Below are 21,214 nucleotides of genomic sequence, written 5' to 3'. Positions count from 1 at the left end.
AATAAGAAACAAACGTTTTTAAAAATCTGTTTAATAAACACAAAACTGTAAATAACACAGAAACATAACGTTAAAGTAATGTCTAAAAATTCAAAGCCTGTATCTTTGGTATGAACTTTAAACGTGGTCAATCACAATTAAGCTACATTTTGACATATTTCACCTTTCGTACAGTATATTATAATTTTAATTGTAAATATGTAAATATTCGACAAATGTAATAAACATGTCTTATGTAAAATAATTTTTCTGGTTAAATAGACCTGCCTTAGCGGGGCACCAGTATATGAAAAATGAATCTTCAAAAATACCTCTAACGTAAATCTAACATGTATTAAGCCCTAACTTCGCGGCGGTCCTAAATAAATGTAAATAATGCCGGAGATGTCAGGGTAAAAAATTCAAACAAATTCATTACTAGATACTAAAATCAAATTAAGCAACTTTAAAAGTTAAAAAAAAAAACATATCAAACAACGTAAAACTATACCGGACAACTTGAGGTTAAAGGTGAATTTTTTTCTGATTTTAGTGTCTTTCATTAATGTCAAATCAGAGTTTCGGAAACATTTTAGTTTACAAAATTACTCAATTCATTCAAAAACAAGTTAATTGTGGTGGGTGGGGTGGGGGGGGGGGGGGGGGGGAGATTTTAGTTTACAAAATTACTCAATGCATTCAAAAACAAGTTAATTGTGGGGGGGGGGGGGGGGGTGAGTTGGTGAGTGGGGGCTTAAGAAATCTAGAGACGACGTGATTTATATTCCTAAAAAGATAAAAAGAAGCGGTGATATAACGCGTAAGGTGTCGACCTCTCAATCAAGGCTTGGGTTCGAGTTCCACTGTTTTCCACTTAGCGGACTCAACAGTGATTCATAAAAAATTTAATGGGTAATAATGCCTTTGTTTAAAATATGACAGCCACATTTTCCGTTATAATAGGAAGTTATATTGAATCTATTCCCTTTATAGCTATAACTGTAAAAGTTCATATGCAGCATTAAAAGTAGCACTTTTCTAACCATTTATTTATGCTTAACATCTATTTGGACAACTGTTTCATCTGTTTTCAGCATAAAATGTAAAGCCATATGGTCGCAATTAATTAAGCTAAAATAAAGTCTTAAAAATGATAAATGCATTTTTTAACAAAGACTGGGTCGAGGATACAAAAACAACTATAACATGTAAAAACGTACGCAGAAGTAAAAGAACACTGTCAGTTGTGAGAATACAACGTTTCTCTTCCTCTTTGACAAATATAACATTATATGTTGCACTGCTCAAAATTATCTGTTAACAATATAAACATATATAAAGAAACAAGAATAAAAACTTGGATTTTCGAAATATCTAAAAACGTTCTGGACAAAAAGTATAATTATAACAACACAAAGAAAACAATATGCGTCCGAATAAAACATACCGCATATACGTCATGCACATGTGTCAGCGAATGAGCCGCGCCATGAGAAACCCAACATAGTAGCTTTGCGACCAGCATGGATCCAGACCAGCCTGCGCATCCGCGCAGTCTTGTCAGGATCCGTGCTGTTCGCTTTCAAAACGCATTATGTTGGTTTTCTCATGGTGCGGCTCATACATATTGTAGTGTGTGTGTGTGTGTGTTTTTTCAGTGCGTGATTATCTGCAGTGTGGCCACTCAATTTCTTACTTGAACATTTCCCATTCGAAGATTATAATTTCCGTTCAAACTTTGATGGCTTTTTCCGATGGGAGTAAATCATATAAGATTCTAAATGTTGGAAACTCATGTCAGAAATAGGTTTATTTCGAGTTGTAATAATAACATTTTTGGTTGTTAATGCACGTGAAAACCCTGCACGTGTAAATGTAACATTAACAGATTAATTATGAGAGAGCAATATGGAGTTGTAATGTTGTGAAAGAGCCGCGCCATGAGAAAACCAACATAGTGGCTTTGCGACCAGCATGGATCCAGACCAGCCTGCGCATCCGCGCTGTCTGGTCAGGTTCCATGCTGTTCACTAACGTTTTCTTTAATTGCAATAGGCTTTGAAAGCGAACAATATGGATCCTGACCAGACTGCGCGGATGCGCAGGCTGGTCTGGATCCATGTTGGTCGCAAAGCCACTATGTTGGTTTTTTCGTGTATGGGACACGCGCCTGCTTTTGGCCCAAAGTCGGTTTAATAAATGCAATTTTAACACCTTTATCGTATCAAAAAATGTATCGCGGTGGCAGTTCAAATTCACAATTTCCTAACGTCTTAGCAGTCCAAAATCACAATGACGTAGCATATCCCCTAGACTGTCTACATTGGTTTCTAGTTCTGAGTAACTGAGATTCTTTTAGTTTTTACATTAAAAGTCTGTTCGACACTTGTTTTGCGGCCATCTTTCATTTTCTGGAAGAATATCTTCGTATGGATCCATGTATGACATCTCATCGCGGACCTATAAGATAATTTTATTTTTTCACTATACATTGTACTCCAAATATAATGTGACAGCAACTTAGTTTTTAATACTACCTTTACACAATTTAGTCAGTCTGAAAGTAGGATACCTTTTTTACCTCACACAGAGAGCCAGATACATCACAAATGAGCCGCGCCATGAGAAAACCAACATAGTGCGTTTGCGACCAGCATGGATCCAGACCAGTCTGCGCATCCGCGCAGTCTGGTCAGAATACATGCTGTTCGCTTTCAAAGCCTATTGCGCGGATGCGCAGGCTGGTCTGGATCCATGCTGGTCGTAAATGCACTATGTTGGCTTTTTCATGGCGCGGCTCAAATATTTTCATTTTTCATTTACAACAGAATTATACTTGAAACCGTTACAAATATATATATTAAAAAGCTAAAAATAAATAACATAACAAAATCAATGTTTGATACAGCGGCGGTATAGTTTGAAGCAACCACATAGATTAAACAGATTATAGATATATTTAGACAAAGTCTTACCTTTTCAGCTTGCATGAACGCTCTGACAAGGTTTTTTCCCGCCAATTTCTGCAGGTCCTCCATTCCCCAGCCGCGTCTAATGAGCTCAGCGAACAATGCCGGGTACGTAGACACGTCCTCTAGATCCTTGGGCAGTCTGTATGACAGAATGATGTTACAGATTTGACATGGGAATGGTCAATTACATGTCAATTATCATTGTTCTGTACAATACGGCCGTACATTTGGACGAGAACCCATTGGAACAGACTTACTGGACAAGCCTACGGGCGAGTATACGGTAATATGTTTTTCAGATGGGCACGAATCCAAATATATCGCCGTGATGTACTAGGCAATGTTGAATAATCTTTTAATCCCATGCTTTTTTCTCAGTAAAGCTGGATAGCATGGGATATTCGAATAAATATCCGATATAGAAATATAATGGACGGTCACATGAAACAAATGCAAAACGCTGACTGGAAGAGAATAATAGAATATAATAACAATGCTCTTTTTTAGACACACAGACAGAAAGATATACAGGCTGGTAGACAGTGTCCAAAATCTTACTTTATTTTTACTTTGACAAACAATTAATATCTTTATTAAAAAAAGCAAAATATGTAAATGGCATATCAGAAACAAGTAACAAATTTGAGCGTTTCGGAAGGCGTACTCTTGACAAACTGTTGCTCAGTAAGTTTGTACAAAAACCGTCATTTGACATTTTTTTTCATTGTTTTGAAATAATTTCCCATTTAAGTAAACTCTCTGACACTGTTCGAAAAATTTAGGCAAATAAGTTTGAACTGAGATTATCTTTGCGGGAAGTTATACTTAGTAACATAGTTTTTGTTCACTGTACGAGAACAGTTTAGAAACAAATTATGAAAGAGGCAATAGAACTGAACCACGGGCTATTACAACATTAGAAATACGTCTGCCCCCTCATACTGTTTGTGTCTGTTCTTAGCAAAACATTTGATATGTAAACACGTGTTTTATCAAACCTGCATGTGATTGCTTTATACTGTTAATGGACCCATTGTTACAACTATTAAAAAGAGAAAAGTGTCTTCATTCTAAAAAGCGTAAAAGTTGGATAGCTTACGATGGAATACCGTCGTAGTCTGCCCCTATTGCAACATAGTCCACACCTATCAAGTTTTTAATGTAGTCTATATGATCTGTAACGATAAATTCAAAATTATGATATACATTGTTTCTGGTTACGTATTCATTTTTTGTTTTGGGTTTTACGCCGTTTTTTAACGGTATTTCAGTCATGTAACGGCGGGCAGTTAACCTAACCAGTGTTCCTGGATTCTGTACCAGTAAAAACCTGTTCACCGCAAGAAACTATCAACTTCCCCACATGAATTATCAGAAGTGGAGGACGAAAGATTTTAGACACAATGTCTTTTATCAAATCGTCACGGAGAACATACGCCCCGCCCGGGGATCAAACTCGCGACCCCGAGATCCGTAGACCAACGCTCTCCCTACTGAGCTAAACGGGCGGGTGATTACGTACTCATAACATCTCAAGAAGTCAAACAACCGTTTAACAAGAAGGTAACAGGTTGTGCTTGCCTTGAGGTTTGTCCATGAACGCTTTGAAGCAAGCATATGGCAGTCGGTTTTAAGAGGATATGTCTTAAAAACCCGTATTCGTAAAAGTATGGATATCTCCCGATACCAGGCAATTTCTAACAGTATGTATCACTAAAAAGACTAAACTTGCCACTTGTGTTAATATTGTAGCCACTTTGTTGCCTTCTCGACAAATGATGTACATATCTATCATTTGTAATAATGCTGCGACCGTAGACTAATAGTGTTATCTGGTGGATAGTTGATGTACATACCTGCCACTTGTGACAATGCTGCAACCGTTATCTAGATGACAGATGACATACTGTAAAATCATTTAATCATCAAAGTTTCGTGGTCATGAAATTTCGTGGTTTTGGTCCAAATGGCAATTTCGTGGGGATAAGAATTCGTGGATTTCAACTTCTGAACAAAAAAATGAATGGGAATTTTACTTGTTCGTTGGGATTAAATTTCGTGGATTGACTCAACCACGAAATCCACGAAAATTAGTCCACAACGATTATTAATGATTTCACAGTACATACAGCTTATGACACTATTGCGACCGTAGTATTCTCTGCTGTATAACTGATGTACTAACCTACAATTTTTATGACAATGCTGCCGCCATAATGTTATCTTTTTGACAATTCGTGTACCTACCTGCAACTTTTGACAATACTGCGACCATGCACAATCATATCCGGGCAGTGTATGTACTGGCAATGTTGCGACCATTGTGTCTTATAGTCGACAGTTGTACCTGCAACTTGTGACAATACTGAGACCGTAGTTTTATCTGGTTTGACGACAGGTTATGTACTTACCTACAACTTGTGATAATATTTCGACCATAGTGTAATCTCCTGGACAATTGATATACTTACCTGACACTTGTGGCAATGTTGCGACCGTAATATCATCTGGACGATAAGTAATGTACTTATCTGCCACTTTTACAATGTTCCGCTCGCAGTGTTATCAATGTTGCGAACGTAGTGTCATATTCTGGATAAAAAATGTACTAACCTTGGACAGTTGATGTACTTATCTGCCACAACGTTGCGACCGCAGTTTTATCTAGTGGACAGTTGATGTACTTATCTGCCACAACGTTGCGACCGCAGTTTTATCTGTTGGACAGCTGATGTACTTATCTGCCACAACGTTGCGACCGCAGTTTTATCTGTTGGACAGCTGATGTACTTATCTGCCACAACGTTGCGACCGCAGTTTTATCTGTTGGACAGCTGATGTACTTATCTGCCACAACGTTGCGACCGCAGTTTTATCTGGTGGACAGCTGATGTACTTATCTGCCACAACGTTGCGACCGCAGTTTTATCTGGTGGACAGCTGATGTACTTATCTGCCACAACGTTGCGACCGCAGTTTTATCTAGTGGACAGTTGATGTACTTATCTGTCACAACGTTGCGACCGCCATTTTATCTGTTGGACAGCTGATGTACTTATCTGCCACAACGTTGCGACCGCAGTTTTATCTGTTGGACAGTTGTTGTACTTATCTCCCACAACGTTGCGACCGCAGTTTTATCTGTTGGACAGCTGATGTACTTATCTGCCACAACGTTGCGACCGCAGTTTTATCTGTTGGACAGCTGATGTATTTATCTGCCACAACGTTGCGACCGCAGTTTTATCTAGTGGACAGCTGATGTACTTATCTGCCACAACGTTGCGACCGCAGTTTTATCTGTTGGACAGCTGATGTACTTATCTGCCACATCTTTGCGACCGCAGTTTTATCTAGTGGACAGTTGTACTTACCTGCCACTTGTGACAACGTTGCGACCGCAGTTTTATCTGGTGGACAGTTGATGTACTTATCTGCCACTTGTGACAATATTTCGAACATAGTGTTATCTGGTTGACAGTTGATGCCATTTGTTACAATCTTGCAACCATAATATTCTCTTTCGGGCAGTTGATGTACTTACCTGCTATTTGTTCCAATGTTGCGACCGTAATGTTATCTTCTGGACAGCTGATGTACTTACCTGCCATTTTTTCCAATGTTGCGATCGGTGTATTATCTTCTGGACAGTTGTTGTACTTACTTGCGACTTGATCCAATGTTGTGATTGTTGTGTTATCTTCTGGTAAGTTGATGGACTAACCTGTCATTTGTTCCAATGTTGCGATCGTAATTTTATCTTCTGGACAATTGTTGTACTTACTTGCGACTTGTTCCAGTGTTGCGATCGTTGTGTTATCTTCTGGACAGAAACTGTTGTTGTACTTACTAGCGACTTGTTCCAATGTTGCGACCGTTGTGTTGTCTTCTGGACAGTTGTTGTACTTACTTACCACTTGCGACGAGGTTGCAACCGTAATAATTGATGTACTTACCTGTCAATTGGGACAATGTTGTGGTTAAAACATATTTTATTGCATAGTTACCAAGTTATATAATATTTACATCTCAAATACAATACTTAACAATGGTATATGCAAAAGGGTTGGGTAACAGTCCTCTCAACATTATTACATACCCTCCCCTAAACAAATTTTACTTACATGAGATTCGGCTACAAAATGTGTTATTCATAAAACTATGCAAAATTTTGGGACAATGTTGCGATTATTATGTTACCTGTACTGCAGTGAATGTAATCAACTGCAACTTCTTACAAATTTTGCGTCCGTCGTTTTATGTTTTATCTTTTAGACGGATGATTTACTAACCTGCCACTTGTGACAATGTTGCGACTGAAGTGTTATCTGGTGGACAGTTGATGTACAAGTCATAGAAATTCACCATCACAACTCCACCGTTGCTTTTCTATTAAAAATTTTATACAAAAATCATGAATAAGTGTGTAAGGAAAAATCATGAAAATAATCTAAATACATAGAACGATTAAGCTGCAGAATATTGAGCTCCTCCATTGTCGAGAAATATTAACAGTGCTCTAATCAGATAGATGTTTTGAAAACGTCTGCAAAAGATTTCGCGGTACAAATTATAATGCTCATTCCGAAATAATGGACAGAGGTACGTCACAAAGGGTAGGTTACAATAATCATCAATAATTATAAATCACTTTTTGCACCTCTCAAGTCATAGCAAAGAAGAAAATAAATTGACACAATTCTCGTGACGGCAAAAATAAGATTTAGGCCGAGTTCGATCTCTTAATAAAATTACAATAGTTTGCATGTTTAACCACGATGACGTCATTTTCTTACTATAATACGTATTCCCCTGATTTTCGTTCTTTTACCAAACTTAAACAAGAGTATTTAGCTAATTTTCTATTTTTAGGACCTTTTTGGCAGTGGTAACAAAAACTGATTTTAAGAAACTTCAGGTTTTTAAAGGTTATTTCTTCATACTTTAATTTTACCATAAATATTTTAACCTCCTTCCTGAGTATTCAAAGTGTCAAATTATCTTAAAGTATATCCTAAATTAAAATACTTTTGCGTATTTTATACAATATTTAATACACAATAAGCAATATTGAAAAAATAATACTTATTTGAACTGATTTCAGAAATGTTTTGAAATGTTTTGTCAATCAATGAAATATCATTTAAAAAAAAAACAACTAAAAACAAGTGCAACTATATAGAATTATACCTTCTAATAATACACGAAATTCGCAAGAGCTTTCGTTTTGCAGGCCCAATGTTTCTAATCAGCAAGGCATTGTACTTTAATAATATGTATAAAACTGACTATAGCATGACAGGTCTACAAAATTCCAATTCTAGGCATTTTCGCACTTTCGTCTATTTGGCTAATAGTTTGACCATTTTTACATTGGTTGCTCTAGATCCAAGATGGCGGATGCCGTAAAATTTTATACGGATGTTGCAAAATCTGATTAGAATCTCTTTTTGCAGTTTATCAAATATTGCACAAGCAAAGGAAAATTGCTTTTTAATTGGTAGAAATCAAATTTCATTTTTAAGTCCTGCAAAAGGAATAGCAAACACATAACATATGAACGATAGTTCGCTATTTTTAATACCACTGTAAATAGAAAACGCGTTTGAGCGATCAAATAGCAACACATGCGTATAAACAAACCTTCGACTATACCATAGTTATCGTCCGAATCCGGCCTTAGTATGGCGGCTTCGCGCTACTTCATATGACTAAGGGGTGTAATCCATTTAAAAACTTAAACATGTGTACTCACCGTCATTTGGAGAACATCATCCTGAACGTTTCTGTAGTGATTACAGATTTTAAATGCTGACGAATGACTGTAGATTACAGGGGCCTTGGCAATTGTTAGCGCGTCTATCATGGTTTGCTTTGCAACATGAGAAAGATCTACGAGCATGCCAAGTCGGTTCATCTCCAATATAACTTTCTAAAGAAATGGTAATACTCATTCATATTATCCGTACTGGAGATTATTCCATTAAGATTGAAAAAATACACTAGATCTATTTCATTTTTTTTTTAATTTAAACATTTCAGACACTAAAGTGACAAATATTGTTGAAATTTCGCTAATATTGCAAACATTTGGTGGGACCTGCGTATTTTTCAAACGGAAACACAATTTTAAGTTTTGAATTTTATCGTCTGCAAAAATTCTAAGTAATGTCTACTTACTTTATACTTTATATAAAAAAAAACAAAAAACAAAAAACAAACAAAGGTTGATATATGACAAATGAAATGAAATCGACATTCGTAGCTTGAAAGTAAGTTCGCCGTTGAAACTAAATGATTTAAAAATATATGAATTAGTTGAATACAATATACACTCCTTATCTATTTATAAGTTTGAATAGAACATACTTTTCCAAAGTCTGTAAGTCCATCGTGCTTTTCTCCGTCTTTGGTGACATTATAATTGGTAGTATCTGCTATCCAGTTGTCAGCCCTGAAAGTATCCATCGTTACAAGTTACATTTCTTAAAAGGTGTCCTCTGCTAACGAAAATTATAAAATAAACATCATTCAAATTAATTGATTATTAAAGTATTGAAACTGATGTTGACCGCGCCAACATCCAGTAAATATTTCATGGCGATCAGTAAAATGTATACATGATGTTACAGGTTTTTCCACATGGGCGACTCTAACAGGATATTTTAGACATTGTATATTTTGGAGGACAGTACTAGAAACAGATGCTTAAGGACAAGAAATTTCCTCTGGCTCTCTAAGTTTTCAGCATGAGGAAGAATTGACCTCATAATCGATATGGCAGAAAAATCGATATCAGGGGAGACATCAGCTATATGGTATTGGTAACGGGTGACCGGCATTGCGATATCTATTGCCTCCGGGGGATGTTTATTTCAATTTCAAGAGGTTTTCCATAAGAAATTAAACAGGCATCATTGACATACCACTTTAGTTACAAACTATGTAAAAGAAGGGACTTTTCATAAGAAATTAAAGAAGTCATTTTTACCAAAACAATACTTAATATGTAGATTCTAAAATGTTATTTTGTATTTTTGTCTTTCAAGTCACAAAATATCAATAAATAAAACAAATAAATTTTAGAATTGACATTGAAAAAATCATGTCGATTTATAATAGTTAATATTTTGTGTGACATGTAGTATATGTTATCAAATGTTTCAGACGAGTGTAAAATATTATTGAACACGGTAAACATAAAACATGAAACATGAAGAATTTGCTTTGCAGGGACACTTTAACCTTTACCCTGCTAGATTTCTAAAATGAATTGGTCCATCATTCAACTTGGGCAGTACTACTTCTTACTGAAAGGGGTGTTCACTGAAAATTTATTGACTGAATAGCGAACAGTGCGATCCGTGATCAGTCTGCACATTAAATGTAAATTATGGTGTTCATGAGTGAAATGTATTTCAATCTTTCATGTAAAACAAACAAAGTTTCTTTTTATTTCATGTTTTGACTAAATTTACCCATATCTTAGTTTCTTACCTATTCAAATGATATATATTTCACCCTAACATTTAGATAATTCAGTGAGAGGACAACCGTAAGCTGACAAAGCTTTCTGTCAAATTCCTAATTAATGTTCTGTAAATATGTGATGTATTACTGAAATAAAATATGCTGAAACTAATTCAGTGAGATACATGTAATAAAAAGACTTATAAACTGGAAAACAGAGTTAATGTATACGTGATATGATAAATGTATTCTGCACTTTAAGATGTTTACAACTGAATTCTAATTATGCAAATATTGTATACGTTTCAAGTATGTTTACAAACGAAATTTATACAAATAAATTTCTATAATATTTTACAAGGGATGTTTTCAATGTCATCTTGATTTAAACGAAATACTTAAAAGTTGTCGCCTCAGCGCTTATTGGGTATAATTTATACTCCAAAATCATATTTCTCAAACTACTTCCTGTTCTTCGTATTTTGGACATGTGAAGAATGTGAGTGAAAAAAGTAGGGGCTTTGACTGAAGAACACTTTTCACTTGCGTTATTATTTTGAGTTTCATTAATTCCGCCTATTTGCGAATCAGACATGGTCCCTATGCGAGTTCGGCGTTTTCCGGTTCTTATGCGAGTTCGGCGTTTTCCGGTTTCGGTTCTTATGCGAGTTCGGCGTTTTCCGGTTCCTATGCGAGTTCGGCGTTTTCCGGTTTCTATGCGAGTTCGGCGTTTTCCGGTTCTTATACGAGTTTGGCGTTTTCCGGTTCCTATGCGAGTTCGGTGTTTTTCGGTTCTTGTGCGAGTTCGGCGTTTTCCGGTTCTTATGAAAAAAACATTGTATTTTTTTTTTATTTTTTTTTTTGTAATTGCCAAAGGATATCGAATGAGCACACAAGAATACTCAACACACAAACACACAATACCAAATTGTGGCATGTGTATACACAAGAATACTGAACACGCAACCAAATTGTGGCTGGTGTCACATACACAAGAATACTCAACACGCTATACCAAATTGTGGCTGGTGTATACACAAGAATACTCAACAAGAAACACCAAATTGTGGCTGGTGTCACATACATAAGAATACTCAACAAGAAACACCAAATTGTGGCTGGTGTCACATACATAAGAATACTCAACAAGAAACACCAAATTGTGGCTGGTGTCACATACATAAGAATACTCAACAAGAAATACCAAATTGTGGCTGGTGTATACACAAGAATACTGAACACGCAATACCAAATTGGGCTGGAGTGTACAGATCTTACGGATTTCCATACTGCTTTACCATAATGCGTTTTTATTTAAGGCAGTTTGATTAAGACTACCAAAATTTGGCAGGGATTTTGTAGCCTCTACTAAATTGCGTTGCTACAATAAGGCACACGCCAGCCCTTCAGACTTCTGGTATGTAATTATATATATATTTATATATATATATATATATATATATATATATATATATATATATATATATATATATATATATATTATATATATATATATATAAAATAAAACAAACTGACTTATATATTGCAATTTTAAACCAATTTAGGATAACTTTCTTTTTTGAAAAAAAAAAAACAAACCATAAACTACTCGCTTTAACCACTTCTGTATAAATACAAAATAGAAGTTTTAACACTCCAACTTTAAGATGGCCTTCATGATTTTAGACCAGCAATTTGTGAGCGGCAGGCTTAAATAAACAGTTGAAAAAGTAAACTTGAATAAATTTTCTATGAAGTGCTTGAATACCAAATGTGAAATAATCTTGGTTTGTTCAAATACATGCTTAAAAATATTGCGTAACTCTCGAGTCTATTTCAAAAGCATTCAACCCAACACTTAATATATTTAAGAAGTACAAAGGCTGAGGAAAAGTATTATAACTGTATACCAAGGTGTATTACAGCTGTGTGTTACGGTCATATATCGCACACCAAGGTCGTAAAACATTCGTAGAGTTCCGAGGCTGCTGTCTATAGAGTGACCCCCTTCTAATCCGACCATGCTCCCGACTTTCCCTGCTTTAAATGCATCTAATATTCCTAAAGAAAAGTAGAAATAAATAATGTGTAAACATGTACGTGTACGGAAAAAAACTTGAATGTATAATTTAACCTAGTGTTATATCTTTTAGAATGTCGAATAAAAAAATAGTTGTTGCGTCGTTGAAATTCGAACTGATTCAAACTGCAACTTTTTGTAAAAAAATATTTTGTAATAGTTCCAATATCTATTAAATCAAGCAATTTGGTGTTATTAGCTAAAATGTTCATATTTGTTTATCTCTTTTTTGTATTCATGCGCGTATTTCAGCGTTAAGTCAATGCCGTAATCGATGGCAGTAATATTCGAAAAAACTGCGATTACTATAACTTCTTATTTCCGAACGAAGCACATAACTTTGAGCGTTCATTTCTTAGATAATTTCCTTATCCGATGGTCATAGTACCAATGAAATATTTGACAAAAAACTTGTTTTTGAAATGTTGCGAAATTCAGAACCATAAAAAAATGAGCATCAGTGCGGAAACGTTTATTTAGAGTTATAAGGATTCCATTAAGAATTGAACGGTGTTTTACTGCGGTTCATCGATGTATGAACTGTCAGGAAGTTTACACCTAATTTGCATAAACACCCAGAAACGAAAAAGTAGTCCGTAGAATTATGAATATTAATTAGATCTAATGAATACGTGACGGCTTCATTGAGAAATGAATGTTGGTCACGTGTGCTGAAGCAGCCAATCAGAAACGCGCAAATCTATGAATTGAGTAATTGTTGTAATTATTAGTATACAAATGCTTTAACACCAGAAACAATTCAGTCCTGTAATTTTACATATATACTATAATACAACTGTGCTTTTTTCACCTAAATTCAGTGTATCAAATAAAAAATAAGTTTCAGATAAAAATTCCTTCCATTTAATTTAAGAGTGTAACTAAAGGAATAACAATCTGTTGGAAATCTTACCTTGAGCCGTGGTTACAAACTGAAACGTATCCGGGTACTTTGTGACGTATTTCTTAATGACGTCCAATTGCTCCAGGGACAATCTGATGGCATCTTTGTATTGGGAAGCGCATGGAACATAGCATGCCCAAAACTGAAAGTGAGTATGAGTAAGATTGTAATGATATGTTTGTTGAAGATGTTGAATACTGGGGTTAAACAAGTTGAATCTTTGAATAGTGTACGAGCCAAGTTAAAACACAAAGAAGTATACGGTATTCACTAATCCTGTTCCTTGACTATTGTACAGGTAGTCATCAATGTTACAATCACCAGAATGCAAAATAAACTGCATACTTAACATTTAACAATCGTTTTACACAAATCAAATTATTATTCTAACACGATCCGATTCATTTTCCTATCAAACAAAGAAGGCAGAAAACAGTGAATTATTATACAACAAATCACTGTTCTGACGTCACAATTATTACGTCATGGCGTCAAACGGCGACGCACTGGAAAAGAAACCGATTGAAAACGGGCAAATATTTAATGAATGTCGTCAAGGATGTACTTAAAAATCCTTGGTAACGTGTTAGAATCGAAATAATATATCTCATTTAGTGATTTGCTCTTGAATAAATCATTGTTTGTCGTTCAGATGCGTATTATTATATCACTCGGGCTGCGCCCTCGTGATATAATTCCTTCGCATCTGAACTCCAAATCACTGGATGAGATATATTATTTCTTAAGTAATTACCAATCCGCGGTCGCTGTGCATTTTGATACTGCACTACCAAAATACATTTTATCTAACGCAATTTAATAGCGACTTTCAACATTCGGCCGTAGCTTGGTTAGACTACCAAACTGCGTTGCTTACTACTTTAATTGTTATGATTTTGTGAGGTACGTATATGGACACATTCCTTTAATAATGCTGAATACTAAACTAAAGTCTTGATCTTCTGAAAATGATCAGATTTCTTTACTTTTTTTTGTAAAAAAGACACTAAACGGTTTGCCACAGACGGGCAATGCGGTTAAGTTTATAATGCTAATTTATGTCGATTAGGGTTAATACAAAGAAACTTATCTGGAAAGAAATGACATGCCTTTTAAGGAAGGTAGTGATCTTCAGACTTAAATACTATTAATTATTAAGTTTGTTAGTGACCCTGCACGAAGTATGTTGGGCCAGTTACGTGATGGTTAATCGGGTTGGGATCTTTAGCCGAGCCCATATTTATCATAGTGACTCCACATATTTCCGTGTAGAGTCACTAACAAACCCTATCATTGATTTATTTTATCGACCACTTATTTTTAGACTAGAAAGGACATGAAAATCTACTGACCCTCCATAGAAATATAGGGGGTCACCATGTGACCCTTTTATCCGATAAAAATGCTAGAATTTTATAGGAGGTGAAAAACTAGTTTACGTGTATATAAACTGGATATTATAATGGATAGATAAATCTTCCAGAGTTGATTAAATTAGCGTGCTTATGTTAGGCAACACTTTATAATTCGGTTGTAATAGTTAACTTGATATACAATAGATGGTGCACGTTGGTAAATAGGCAAATGCTGACACTTTTGTTTATCTAACGCGATGGTACAATAATGCATTTAACAATGTCATAAACCATATTATTCATTCTTCCTTGTTTACCTTACTCATAATATTATTTAATTTATATACCTTCAGTGTTTACATGTTCAGTTTACCACCGTGTCCTAAATATTGTATATTTTTATTAATTTATCGCTTATTGACGTGACGTTTGGATACCGTGCACACGTACAAAACGTCTAGATTCGCGTAAAATATTTCCTTATTTAATTTACTTGACGGGCTTTCATGGGGATAAAGAGCACCAAGGACAACAAAACGAGTTCTTTCCTCCGCACAAAGCGATTACCACCAGTTCTCAGTTCTTATCTTAAACACTTCACCCAACCGTAATCTATACAAATTGTCCACGAAAAGTTCAGGTCATTGCTATTACAGTCATTCCAAAATACACTGACATAAGTTTGAAGAACATTTGGTAATAAGGGCAAGATATGGACCGAGTCACAATACTGACAGAGATCCAAAACCCCTCCGAAGCTATTCATCCCAGTTTACCTGTGCTCCCAATTTTCCCTTTCTTAAGCGTGGAATGTCTGTATGGGATAATGATGTGTTCCACACGACCCTAAGGTCATCTCTCAAGTCCACGGTGTATACCGACGCATTGGCAAACTTTCGGTATCGGTACGGTAGATCATTATGACTGAAATAAACGAAAAAATGCATGCCATATATTATACAAAGTTTACAACTTTGCAATATTTGAGCCGCAACATGTGAAAACCAACATAGTGCGTTTGCGACCAGCATGGATCCTGATCAGCCTGCGAATCCGCGCAGTCTGGTCAGGACCCATGCTGTTCGCTGACAGTCTGTCTAATTGCAATAGGCTTTGAAAGCGAACAGCATGGATCCTGACCAGACTTCGCGGATGCGCAGGCTGGTCTGGATCCATGCTGGTTGCAAACGCACTATGTTGGTTTTCTCATGGTGTGGCTCATTAATTGTTTCATTGTTATACAGTGACATAATAAACAAATGATTCATATTTTAAATTCATATGACTTTAATTTGTGGTGGTTTTATTTCACAAATGTTTACAAGCGATAAAGTGCATCGCTGTTATAAACCATTACCACCACTACAGTCAGACTGATGACACTTTTACTGTTTACATTACACTGAACATTTATTGAAGAAAGATTTAGAACACTCCTTAGAGAACACATTGGTACATACATAAATAATTTCAAATAGTAAAAGATTATGTAAATAAGATAACAGAAATGTAGAAGTCCGTGTATAATAAGCTGAAAATTTTACCATCTATTTATATAACGGATAATTTATCCTAATGTAATTACTATATGCAGATTTATGAATAATCACGGTCTCAATATTTATCATACTTATTCATGTATTATTAATTTGCGTCTAGTCCGAAAGACAGCTCTTCAGGTTAGAAATTCGTAGCGTAATATTTGTAAAGAAATGCAAAACAAACGAAAAGTTAAGAATATTAAAACATTCAGCTGCTTTGAAAACGTGACAAGCGCATTCCTGTTTTTTTCTCTCTCTTATATTATCTTAATAGAAAACAAGATATCCTTAAGACACCTTACCATATTACGTCATGTTCTGTAAGCCGTACTAAGTCTATAATTTAGCAAACACGATACACTTTCAATAGGTATTGTGTCAGTAGGTATTCGGATGTATGTACATCCATATATGAGCCGTGCCATGGGAAAACCAACATAGTGGGTATGCGACCAGCATGGATCCAGACCAGCCTGCGCATCCGCGCAGTCTGGTCAGGCTCCATGCTGTTCGCTAACAGTTTCTCCAATTCCAATAGGCTTTAAAAGCGAACAGCATGGAGCCTGACCAGACTGCGCGGATGCGCAGGCTGGTCTGGATCCATGCTGTTCGCATACCCACTATGTTGGTTTTCTCATGGCACGGCTCATATAATAGATGTAAATTTACACGTATCGCTGATATTTCGTTATGTACTTTTAAGTGTAAGCTGTAGATTGCTGAATCACGTTTAAGGTTATATAACAGAGTTTGTAGAAAAGTCTCAAAACTCAAATATCTGATTGGTTATTTCTGAGTGCTTTTCAAATATTGACCAATGACAAGGTGGCATTTTCAGACTGGTGTTCAAACTCTAAATTCTAACCATAGAACGAGAATTCTTGATACAGAAGCCAAATCAACAAAACTAAGTTAAAAATATACTTGTTTAATATTCACAAAGTACTGTATCGTGTGCAATGAGTGCGTGTCTGCTTCTTTGATGTTAGACTAGTACTCGTAATTTTGTATATTGTTTTTTTCACTTCAACCCCAGCATTTGGTTTAAACTTTTGTCTTCGAAATATACACAAAAGTCAAAGTACAAAAGTCGACGAAACAAGACCAGACAACAGTAACACTTTTGCAGTGATCAGTATTATATTCAAAGACTTCATTATACGCGTTACCAGCGCTTGAGTTACTATTGACAACGTTATGAACGTAGAAAAATCAGAAGAGAAAACAAAAAGGGATTCATTGCTAAAAACAACAAACAAGAGGTTTAGATAAACAATAACTATAAAAAGGTAAACGATTCTACTGTACGATAAAACCAATTGTTATAACGGCAGAGATAACAAATGAGCCGTGCCATGGGAAAACCAACATAGTGGGTGTGCGACCAGCATGGATCCACCCAACCTGCGCAGTCTGGTCAGGATCCATGCTGTTCGCTAACAGTTTCTCCAATTCCAATAGGCTTTAAAAGCGAACAGCATGGAGCCTGACCAGACTGCGCGGATGCGCAGGCTGGTCTGGATCCATGCTGGTCGCACACCCACTATGTTGGTTTTCCCATGGCACGGCTCAAATAATGATTTTGTTTTTACTAAATACTCCAAACATATCCTAATAATCTGTTTGCCATAAACTCAAATAATATTTTTAGGATTTAAACATATATTTTGAAATAAGTAAAGAAAGACCTTACCCATCCACAAGAGGGTAGCTGTCAAGAACGCATTTGGCTTTGTCCAGGTTTGTGACGGCGTACGAGCAGTCGGGTACCGGCCAATCAGAGTTACCTCCCCCTGTCTGTCCGGATGACGTAGCGTCGTTGTCTTGTTGATCTTGTTGATTATCTGTTGCTACAAGTGCCAGGGCAATGGCTAAAGCTACAACGACCACAACAAGAATGACGACTGCAGTATACAGTGCTCGAGTTTTCATTTTGGTGTTCGAACTATTGCCAAACAGATGAGCGTTAGAGTAAACAGTCTCCGTGTCACTGCTTTTATATTGTACTTGAGGTCCGGCTGGATTATCCATTAAAATATCCCTACAATATGATATCCAAGTTAGGAAAGTTATAAATTTGAGAAATTTATCAATTCAGCAACGCTTTCCCTTCATGTAATATTACATAAAATTTAAACCTGTGACTGCAAATGAATGAAATTTTACTCGTAAGATTGATATAAGATTTTGATAGCGTACCTGTTAGCGTCGTATACGCTTATCATTTAATAGACAACAATTAGATGGATGATAGCCTTAATAGCTCCTACATAAAAATGAAGAAAAACCTCGCTTTGCTCGCGGTTACTGCAGTATTTCGATATTTTCCCAGCTCATTTATATTCTTTACCATATTCGATTCAATAATTTAATAGAAAGGTTCATTATAATCTGGTTTTAAAACAAACATATTCCTATTTTCAAAATATTCAAACGTCTGTGCGTCACCACAGGTACCCTGCGGCTAGAGATAAAGCCACCGTGTTGACTACCAGCCGTGATTTGACCTTCTGAAATACTTTACATTTATAGTTACCAAATAACCAACAGCTTTCGATTGAAATGCTTCTTTAACATATTCGCACTTTGCCGATGATATTAAAAAGACAAGGTATTTTTTCAAGTGAATTGAGCTCGGCTTGGCAGTGAAAATGCCTGACCACGTCGGAAACCTCTCTCTTTTTACTTTGTCGTTTCTATTGCCAAGCCGGATCCAATCAACACGGCGGCTTTATGTCCAGTCTACGTCACATAAAAATATATACAGCAGTACTAACAATTTATATTATACACTTAATAACCAATAAACCATGAATTAAGTGTTTAATTACATTACATCAGAAATATATTCTCACAGATTTTGTTTCTTAGATTTTAGCTAAGAAAAATTATCTTTGAATATAAACCGGCCATCTATAGCACAAACTATTGACAGGTGATTTATATAAGCAGTTTATGCAACATTTTCAATTATATTGAAATGCATCCTAGCTAAATAAACTTCTATTTACCTTTAGTTTAAAACTCCAACTGATCATTTGCGTAGATTAACATATTATAACAGTAGTATACCATGCAATGTAAATTATATGAATCCGTCACAGGTACAAGATTTTAAAGGTATTCTAGCTGTTTCTGGTATATTAGGATATTATAAATTCTATATATAACACTGACATTTTCAGTCACTTGTTATACACTGCAAGGTTCATTTGATCTTTTTTTCTGAAGAATTATTACTGAACTGCAAACTTCACCAAGAAAACGGGGATAATGTTATAAAGATATCTAGTTGATGTACCATATGCCACGAAATTACTGAAATTGGCTCTGTAACAAAAACAACAACAAAAAAAATCACAAATCAGCATACATGTATTAATTCTTCTGAAAGAATGTTTAGACCGGGGTGAGGTTCACTGCAAACTCATATTTAACCTGCCTAGAACAACATAAGTTCTCCTCACTTATATTTTAAAAACAAACTAAAAACAACTGACTTCTGAAGCAAAATACCGGTATAAATAAATTCATATTTTACGGACTAAATATATTTAAACAAGCATAAACAAACAGTGAAAATAATCTGTTCTTCAGTGAAAGAAATTACACCCTCTTTGTGTCAAACGTAACTTGACATCATGTATCGTAACTCATGAAATACTAGAGCCATTCTACCGTATCCATTACTTTATCCACAACTTTCATTTTATATACATTACTTTCTATATTTACATTACTTTATCCATTACTTTCTTTTTATATGCATCATTTCCTATTTATACATTACTTTATCCATTAGTTTCATTTATATGCATTACTTTCTTTATACCAATTACTTTATACTTTACTTCCCTTTATATACATTACTTTTTTTATACCCATTACTTTATACTTTACTTCCCTTTATATGCATTACTTTCTTTATACCCATACTCTATATTTTACTTAACTAATAATCTAGGCCTTCGAGTGGTTAATCGTCTAATTTACCACGGTTCAGAGTTCAGATGCGTATGAATTGAATACTTGGTTAAATACTGAAGCATCTGAACGACGAACCGTGGTAAATTAGACGATAAATCACAAGAAGGCCTAGATTGTTTTCAATCTGACATGCTCATTGATATATTTTAATAAATATTATGCTGGACTTCATTTACGTGAGGAGTAATGTATCAGACGTCATGCGGCAATTTGACGTCGTAATTGACGTCATAATGCTCTCGCGCGTCAACCGTTGTTTATCGCAGAATATACAGAGCTTGATTTCCTTCTTTGTTTAACTGGAAATCAAACCGAGTCATGTTAGAATTCCCTTTATATTCATTACTTTCTTTATACCCATTACTTTATATTTTACTTCCCTTTACATTCATTACTTTCTTTATATCCGTTACGTTATCCACCTGGGGTCTTCCTCCACCATGAGATCCTGGAAAATCCCCATAATTATAACCTATAATTGTGTCGGTTTGTTGTTAAACCAAAACACAAATGTACTTTCCTTTATATCTATTGCCAAATTTTGGGAGTACACCTTTAACTAAATAGAAGAGCAGAGTAACTCGGTGACAGTGAAAGTTTCATGACTTTCAATATATTAAAAATAAACAAATGCAAGATAAAACTTATATTCAATGATATATGTTGACTTTGATTTTCATTAAAAATAAAAAAATAGCAAACTCTTACCAGCTGATTGCTAAAAAAGAAATACAAAAAGAATCTTTAAAAAGGATTTTGCCGTAAGTGTTATCGTTAATTGGTATGTTTTTAAACGTCAAGTCATTTCAATACCAGTATATTGTACAGGCATGGTCTGAATTGATTTGGTACGTGTTTCACGATATGGTTATTTTGTAGAACAAGAGTGCCAGAATGCCACAATATACGCTTCTCCAATTAATGGG

At 35.4% G+C, this 21,214-nt stretch overlaps 1 protein-coding gene across 5 annotated transcripts; it reads right to left on the bottom strand.

Moving 5' to 3' along the window:
• Positions 1 to 15: 15 nt before the first annotated feature.
• Positions 16 to 19,454, bottom strand: LOC123530923 (dipeptidase 1-like). 5 transcript variants are annotated; one of them, XM_045311701.2, is made up of 11 exons: positions 19,313 to 19,454; positions 17,995 to 18,342; positions 15,537 to 15,684; positions 13,415 to 13,547; positions 12,332 to 12,482; positions 9,321 to 9,405; positions 8,707 to 8,883; positions 7,244 to 7,340; positions 4,051 to 4,126; positions 2,955 to 3,090; positions 16 to 2,439 (listed from the first exon to the last, which is right to left on the bottom strand). In XM_045311701.2, the coding sequence occupies exons 2-11, from the start codon at positions 18,330 to 18,332 to the stop codon at positions 2,347 to 2,349; spliced, it is 1,434 nt and encodes a 477-aa protein (XP_045167636.2). In that variant the 5' UTR covers positions 18,333 to 18,342; positions 19,313 to 19,454; the 3' UTR covers positions 16 to 2,346. The 5 variants fall into 5 exon arrangements, with proteins under 5 accessions (XP_045167636.2, XP_053373217.1, XP_053373215.1 ...); XM_053517242.1 differs by lacking the exon at positions 19,313 to 19,454 and adding an exon at positions 19,133 to 19,151; XM_053517240.1 differs by lacking the exon at positions 19,313 to 19,454 and adding an exon at positions 18,838 to 18,893.
• Positions 19,455 to 21,214: the final 1,760 nt, after the last annotated feature.

This window comes from Mercenaria mercenaria, chromosome 11 (genome assembly GCF_021730395.1).
Source record: "Mercenaria mercenaria strain notata chromosome 11, MADL_Memer_1, whole genome shotgun sequence".
NCBI classification, from domain to species: Eukaryota; Metazoa; Mollusca; class Bivalvia; order Venerida; family Veneridae; genus Mercenaria; species Mercenaria mercenaria.
This window is presented reverse-complemented; position numbering and strand designations above follow the sequence as displayed.